The sequence below is a fragment of the Plectropomus leopardus genome, chromosome 12 (assembly GCF_026936395.1).
Source record: "Plectropomus leopardus strain MGB_pleo_1.0 chromosome 12, ASM2693639v1, whole genome shotgun sequence".
NCBI classification, from domain to species: domain Eukaryota; kingdom Metazoa; phylum Chordata; class Actinopteri; order Perciformes; family Serranidae; genus Plectropomus; species Plectropomus leopardus.
In genome coordinates this window covers 35,294,723-35,302,826 of record NC_142187.1, presented here as the reverse complement: position 1 = coordinate 35,302,826, position 8,104 = coordinate 35,294,723, and the positions used below count along the sequence as shown (strand labels likewise).

The window sequence follows — 8,104 nt, the reverse complement described above, 5'->3', positions numbered from 1 at the left end:
AAAAAATGTTATTCCCATTATTTCTATCGCAATGAAATGAAAAAAATATAGAAATAATAATAATAATAACAATAATAATAATAATAATTATTATTATTATTATTATTATTATTATTATTATTATTATTATTACTGTTATTGTTCAACAGGTTGAATGTGTTTTATTTTTATTTCTATTATTTCAATCATCACAAAAAAAATATTTACTTATTTTCCGAAATGAACATAATAAAGTAAAATACACTTTAAGTAGGAGGACCTGGAGAACTTGTTCTTAGTTTCTTTTTTTGTCTGGTTTCATTTAAAATCTTTACTTGACTTTTTTATGTATGTTGTTTTTTTTTGTTTTTTTTTTAGATATGGCAGAAAAACAACATTTTTTTCAGACCTCTGATATCGTCAGACCATGAGTTGGCGACCTGCGGGTCGAGCGGCAGGTTTGATCTGGTCTACAGTTTTATGTGTGAGGAGGTCTATAGATAGACTGAAGCTGTGGAGCTTTAATCCACAGTTCTGCCTGTCAGCAGCTGAACAGACAGGTGGATTACTGCACTGCAGTGCATTAATCATCGTTATTACACAGGAGATTACACACACACACACACACACACACACACGACATAACATACAAACACGTGTGCACTCCTAACCTGGTGATGCACTTCACTTTGAGCCCCTTTTATTCAACATTCATTCCAAATATGGAAAAAATATTGCTAACACACCAATTTTAAAATGTTAAATACTGTTCAAAATGACCACAATCACATCAAGTATATCACAAAATCTGTATTTGCAGCAGCGGGGGATAACTAAGTAAATTTACATAAGCACTATATTTAAATACAAATTAGAGGTATGTGTGCATTACATGAGTAATGCCTTTTCCTGCCACTTGATACTTTTACATCAAACCATTTAAGAGGGAAACATTGAACTTTTACTTTATATATTTATCTGATTAATTAATATTTTTGCATAAAACACATAAGAGGAGTTTTTAAAATGTGATGTTTTGCTATTAAATTACACAGTTGTTTTAATGTGTAGCAGAAATGATCAGTTGAATAATAAACTATTGGCAGAAAATTAATATGATTTTTTTCAAACTATTAGAATACATTTTTAAAGATTATTTAGATTATTAGGTATTAAATTAATAATTTATGTATAGTTTTTTCCATTGGGTTATTTTATTTTTAATACTTTGAGTACACGTTTCTGGTTGTACTCTCTTTTACTTAATTATCATTTTCAATGTAAGATTTTTTACCTGTAACACAGTATTTTAATTTTACTTAAGTACCTTTAAAAAAAAAAACCCAGGACCTCACTGATATGTAAAACAAACTTTTATTCCGATAAAACAATTTCCAGACAGAATTACACAATCAACAACAATCATCTATTAATCTTTACGTATTCTCTAGATTTAGATTTTAAAAATCACGTCAGAAACTCTTAAAAAAATAAGCAAATATCTCACAGAGGACAGAAAAAGAAAACACAAGTCCATATTTTGTTAGACATTGCTCAGTAAATACGGTGTGTTTGGAGTGCATGTGACAGTGTGTGTAAATTCCTGTCATCACTGCATTGTGGGGACTGTCGTCCCATCTGGGGACAAACAGGACGCCTACAAAAACCAATTTTTTAGGGTTAAAAAGGTATATTATTTAACATAAGGTTAAAGTTAGAGTCATCACTAAATGAACAATGTCCTTAAATGTGTTCAGATGTGTGTGTGTGTGTGTGTGTGTGTGTGTGTGTGTGTGTGTGTGTGTGTGTGTGTTTAGACGTAGGCTCTGGCTGAGTCTGGATCGGACTTGGCTGTAGCTGTGTAGACTTTAGGCTTGTTTCCATAGTAACCGCTGTAAAACAAGAGAGACAAAGTCAGACTCAAACTGTGCGAGTCCTTTTTTCAAAGCAGACATTTGGACGTGTCACAAACTCTTTGGAAAAAAAATTAATTTACAAAAAAACAACAAAATAAAAACAAAACTAGTGTAGATCATCCAGAAAACCATACCTAAAATGATCTATTTTAATATACCAGGAGTTCATTTTTTAAAATTTGTCACATAATTGTAGTTATTGTTAAGCATTTTTCAGGTTTTGTTTTTAGTTTTTTATTTTCCTTTTTACATTTCTTTTGATTTTTATTCATTTATTTATTTATTCTTGCAAATTTTGTTCTTTAAAAGGTTGCTCAGGTTTCAAAGGATTTATGATTTCTTCATTAGAGTCAAATAAAAAAGTATGCATATTGCTCATATAAAATCTCCTCTTCGATTAAGAATCAATCAAAACTGATAGTGTCTGCTAAAAAAAGTAATTTAGCCAACTTCACCATAATATATATATATATATTTCAATTTAATAGCCTCTGAAAACATTTGAGCTGCACTTTTTCTGCACTTTCAATCTTGTTGCTGATAAAAGAAGACGATGAAACGCGGTGAGGTTTGAAGCACATACCCCTGCTTGCGTTCAGGTGACGCTCTCTTGCAGGCAGAGCAGAGAAAACCTCCACCCAACATGGACAGACTGGATGCACCCCATCCCAAATAAAGACCGGCACCGAGCTCAAACCTGCAAACACAAAGGACAGAATAAAAACACCTGCAAACACACAACACATTGTCATCCTATCTCGTCACATGTTGCCGAGGACTTCTACATGTTTAGCTCTTGGTATCCTTCTGTTGTTGACGTGCATGATGCCGCTACCATGATGTCAACACAAGCACATGGTAAGGTGAAGAAAAAGGGTATAAAACATTTTTTAAAATAACATTTCACTTTACTTTACAGCACTTAAAATCTGGCTGAGACTCGTTATGTTTGTGGAATTTTTTTTTTTTTAGAGGATTGAGAATGAGAATTGGTTTAATATCGTTCAAAAACGTGCACAAAAAAATGCTAGAGAATGCAAAAAAAGTAGAAGATAATAATTATTATAATTTCAGATTTAACTTAGTAACTGAACTTTTAAAGAGTGTGTGTTTGGATCAGCTCACCTCACGCCACCGAATAAAGGGTTGTGAAACTCCTGCACGACTTGGAAGGCGTACCAGGAAACTGCTATCATGCAGCACAGACCTGCAACACACAAACCACACAAACATTCATAAAAAATTTAAAAAGCCTGTCGGTTTTGGACAACAAAGGGGCTGCTATCTGTACACATACAGCACTGTAAATTCACCTTGTGGCTAAAATAAGAATTGTATATATGACAATATGTTATATTTTATTGTCACTTCATAGTTTTGAGTTTTACTGTATCACATGTACCCAGTGAAGGTAAACCTCAGTCTGGGCGACTCACCAGCGAGGATACTCAGGATCCCCCCGGTAATGGCCACCTTGGCCTTGGATTGGTCGGTGGCCGAGCCGATCTTGATGCACTTCAGTCCGAGCAGAGACACGATCATGGAGCCGAGGCCAAGCAGCAGAGAGATGATCATGAGAGCGCGACACGCCTGGATGTGAGCTGCAGAGAGGGAACGACAAAGTTTGGACAATTTCACCAAAACATCAGTGAGTCATCAACATAGACGAGCATCTGCACTGAATCGGTCAGAACTAGCAGGAACCACAAAGGTGGTTATCAGCTTTCTTTGTTAACTCTTTCTGCTTCATACTCTGAGTGCGTTCACAGACAAAGTCAAATGACGAGTTCAGCGCCTCATTTGCCTGCCACCTACTTCAACCTTTGAAGAACACTAAAATGTATTTCAGCACAAACTGACGCCGTTGCTACAATTAAGGCAACAGCTTACAGAAGATTATGTTTAGTGAATGCACAAGTTAATATGGACGATCTCTTTAGGCTGTTATATCACTGCATTATTTCCGACTAACAGCTGCTCATTCTGCAGCTCCGAAACTTTGTAGTGGATTTAAACATTATTGTCAAGAACTATGTTTAAGTTTGACACGGTCTTGTAATGAAGATACATAAATCACTTTAATTTTTGTCAAAAAATACAAAATAAAATGAATTTTACAAAATTTTATCTGTGATAAAAACCGACCATTAGCCAAATCATAACAACAGTGTAAAAACAGACAAATTAGAACTAAGCATATACACATGTGGTAACAGTACAGTTTGATCTGACAAAATTATTTTGCAAACATATGAATAAGGTAAATAATATTCTTGCTCAGATTTAATTTTTTGCATCACTGATTAATTGTAGGCTCCTGTGAAAAAAAACAACTATGCATATAGCAATACTTTAAATGCATGGCACTGTTAGGTGGCATTTATGTCACATTATGGCTCAACATGTTGTATTAAGTGTATTTATATCATTTCAGCTGATATGCTGACACTGATTATCGAGTGACGCTCCTCAGAGAAGATGTGAAAGACGCTTTTCAGTTCTAAGTTGCTCCCGACCAGGTTAAGTCTGCAGTGAAAGTTGCCATGGCGATCCAAAATAAAAAGAGAACCAGCTATGTAGTACAGAAAATCGCTTTAGACTCCACAGACTAAGGCACTTATTTAACTTCATAGTCCGCCCTCCAGTTTACCAAATTCAGTGACTGAGGTCACCTCTTTAAACTGTGATCTTGTTTCATCTCATCCGTCTCATTGCTCATATTTATGCCCTATAAAGCAGCATGGGTGATTTGTATCTCTAAAGTCGCCTTGTAAGAACATATCAGCACCACAACAATACAGATTTAAGGAGAAATTGATTCAAAATACTTATATGGAAGAAAGGAAAACAAGGAACTGGAAGTAATATTTTGTGTGTGTGTGTGTGTGTGTGTGTGTGTGTGTGTGTGTGTGTGTGTGTGTGTGTTTACAGTCCCCAGCTGCACTGCTGTGGTAATTTATGGACCAGATGACCTCTAATGATCATAAAAACCTGCCGCTCCTCTTTATGAGCCTCACACAGTTTCAGGACAGAAAGCTGGTGACAAAATCAATCATTTGGTAACATGATCTCAATCACAGGTTATATTTGTTATGTCTGTCTTTGTTGTGCACCAAATCAAACGTTTTTATTTCTGAGCCCTCTTGACCTATCTTGACACATTTCTAATTTTTCATTAACCCCTTAAAACGTGGATTGAAATTATTTTTTAAGTACAAATTGGAGGCACTTGTACTTCACTTGAGTATATTTTTCTCTTGATACTTTTTACTTCTTATTAAGGACATTTCGGAGGGAAAAATTTTTACTTCAGTCAATCTGCCATTTTTCTGACTGAGCAAATCTTTAAAATGAAATCCTAAAGTCAAACGAATGAGCAAATATTCAACAGAATAAAGCCAAAGTAAAGTGAGAATAAAGCCGCGCTGTCGGCCTCTCTCTGCTGGACGGCGGCAGGTGATTCCCTCCATTTTATTGTCGGTGGCGTAGGCTCAAAATGGCGCCCAAAAGATGATTTTATATGACAAGTCATGAGAGGAAAAATGTTTTTTTCAGTGCACTTATTGCACATTTTTTACTGTAAAAAATCAATTTGAGAAAAAAAAAGTTGTGTTTTCTGTGCCACAGTCTAACCAGTAACTGTGATTTAATTTTATTATTATTATTATAATTTCATTTCATTTTATTTAATTTAATTTATTTAATTATTTAATTTTATTTTTTTTAACAATGTTTAAAAATAATGACAACAAATCTACCTTGTACCTTGTACCTAGAAAAAAAACGTAATCCTAAAGATCTTAATGTGTTTAAGGCGGGAAACTTCTGGCTGTAAATCTGCCAACCTTTGGACGAGTATTTCTGAAATGGTGCCACATGGAGTGCTGTCCTACTTACAACAAAACACAAGAATCAATCAAAAATACAAAAATCTATGACAGGTAGAGCCTGATCGAACCAGCGAGCTTCTTAAGTTTAGAGTTGATAACTTTATAAAACTTTTTCCGCTCTAAGAACCTGAACTATAGATAAGGGGTTTCCTTTAGCAGCTTCATGGCCTCATTACGAGGAAGTTGACCTCAATGACTGTTTTTAGAGAATTTTTAGAGAACTAAATTTTAGCAAAGTATTTTTTCTAGATCTACAGTTCGAAGAGTAGTTTTTTAACAAGTGATAGACGTTTCAAACTTCAGCAAGAAGTCATGCCCCAATGGTCAATTATCCCTTTTTTCACACTTCTCAGAGGTCCTCACAAAGTCAGAAAATGTCTGTTAGAGTTTCATAAAAAGCCTTAAGTATCTTTGCTAGTTGGAAATTGGAAGAAAAAGACAAGAGCTCTTTGACGTCTACAGGGCACCTCTTACCAGGGAGGGCGAGCAGCGATTCAAAGTCTCGGCACTCGGCGATGCCGGCGCTGTTCTCGGCGCAGGAGTGCCACAAGTTCTCAAACTGCCTCTGGGAGATGATGACGCTGCCGGACACGGACGAAATCTTCCAGTAGTCGTTTGCCAGCGACGCGCCGGTCATCAGCCAGCTGATGATGCACATGATGAACCCGGTCGCTTCCACAGCCGTCGACATGGTGGCAACGTTTCAGAAGAAGAAGAATCCAACGAGTCCTTTAAAATGGCAGCTGCACAAGGCCTGGTGTTCCTCGGTAAAGCCTCAGTGGGTGAAGTCAGGTTGTTGGCGGATGTGGTCTCTGTCCTGCAGGTGTTAATCTGACGTCTGTGGCTCTAACAGCAGCACTTTACCCTCTGCCAGGGGCCATAAAGTGCTGGGAGCCGCTCCCTGTAGTTCCCCCACCGCCTCCCACTCAGTATTGATCATGACGTTGACAGTAACTCTTCAGCCACACCTCGTATCACCTAGAAAACTATCTACAGGGGTTTGTGTTACAGTGGGCGGGTTTCCATTACAGATTTGCACAAAATTTAGGCAATATTTTCGAAATGTCAATAAAACACAATGTGGAGATGACTGCATTTCCACTGAGTGATGTTCTGCGACTACGATTTTCTCATGATAACATTCAAAGAAGCATGGCGATGGATGTTCAAAACATTAGCAGCTTTATTGCTATTGCAGGCACCTCACTGGCTGTCATTATTTCCAATTATACAACAGTTAGTTCCAACCAAGCAATTTGATTGGTCCAGAGGCAGTCCGTGGTGACTGGATGACATACTTTTGTTGTCAGCATCACACTGGTTCCCTTATAGGATTTTTGAATGGGATTTCGTTAAAAATAAGCTCTGTGACGAACAATTTATGACACTTACACGTTTTGTTCAGCATGATAATCTTCACAGATGAACACCACTTTTGTGTGTTTTGAAGCGTAAATGAAATCACCGCCACCATTGTTAGGCTATAAACCAACTACATCATGGTTGCATAACTTGAACGTCATCACCCCCGCATCGTTCAACTTCTGATTTGATTTCGCGCACATGATCGAAATATATTATTAACAGATAAATTTACAAGTTCGGGCGCAACTCTGTAAAACTGTAAAGGGGGACAAGTGGGGTGAATGAGTGTCTGTGTCTGGTGCGATGACCTCTAACATCCCCGACAAAGATTGTAGTCCGATTTAACCACTAGTTAGCAACCGCCTTTTTTAAGACAAGTAAAACCTTAAAAGTTAAAAAAAAAATTGGGTTTATACGGACGTATTTTATGTTGCAGACCAAAACATCTACATATCTTTATCCTGTATTAACTATAGACCTTATTTAAGGAATTTAACGAAAAACCTAAAACCCAGAGACTTTTAATGGGAAAATGCTAACGGACTTATGCGCTTTAGGACTCAGTACTTCACCACTCTATACAGTACAATAGCACTAATGCCATGTTCAAACTGGACGAGTATTTACACACAAAGTCAATACAAAGACATGAATAGACGTGAATTCACTCTGTGCAGCATGATGGACCTGTTAGACACGAAGCTATCAATGTTGGAAAATCTTAGATTTGCTTCACTCATCAGCCAATAAAACAATGGTTATCTGTTGGCTGGCTGGTAGATTTTGGACTCTACCAGCCAAAGTGGCAGGTGGAAAAAAACGTTAATTTCCAACCCTCGAGGCGATGAACGCCTGTTTTGCATCTTTGCGTCTTTTGCGTATTTTTTCACCTTGAGCAAGAATTTTGCGACGCTGTTTTGGGATAGAGATTCTCCTGATGTTAATGACGTCCAC

At 36.8% G+C, this 8,104-nt stretch overlaps 1 protein-coding gene across 1 annotated transcript; it reads right to left on the bottom strand.

The window, feature by feature from the left end:
* Positions 1-1,337: 1,337 nt before the first annotated feature.
* cldn15la (claudin 15-like a) lies at positions 1,338-6,622 on the bottom strand. Its single transcript, XM_042498476.2, has 5 exons — positions 6,260-6,622; positions 3,332-3,496; positions 3,021-3,102; positions 2,479-2,592; positions 1,338-1,871 (listed from the first exon to the last, which is right to left on the bottom strand). Exons 1-5 carry the CDS (start codon positions 6,474-6,476, stop codon positions 1,793-1,795), a joined length of 657 nt encoding a protein of 218 aa, XP_042354410.2. The 5' UTR covers positions 6,477-6,622; the 3' UTR covers positions 1,338-1,792.
* Positions 6,623-8,104: the final 1,482 nt, after the last annotated feature.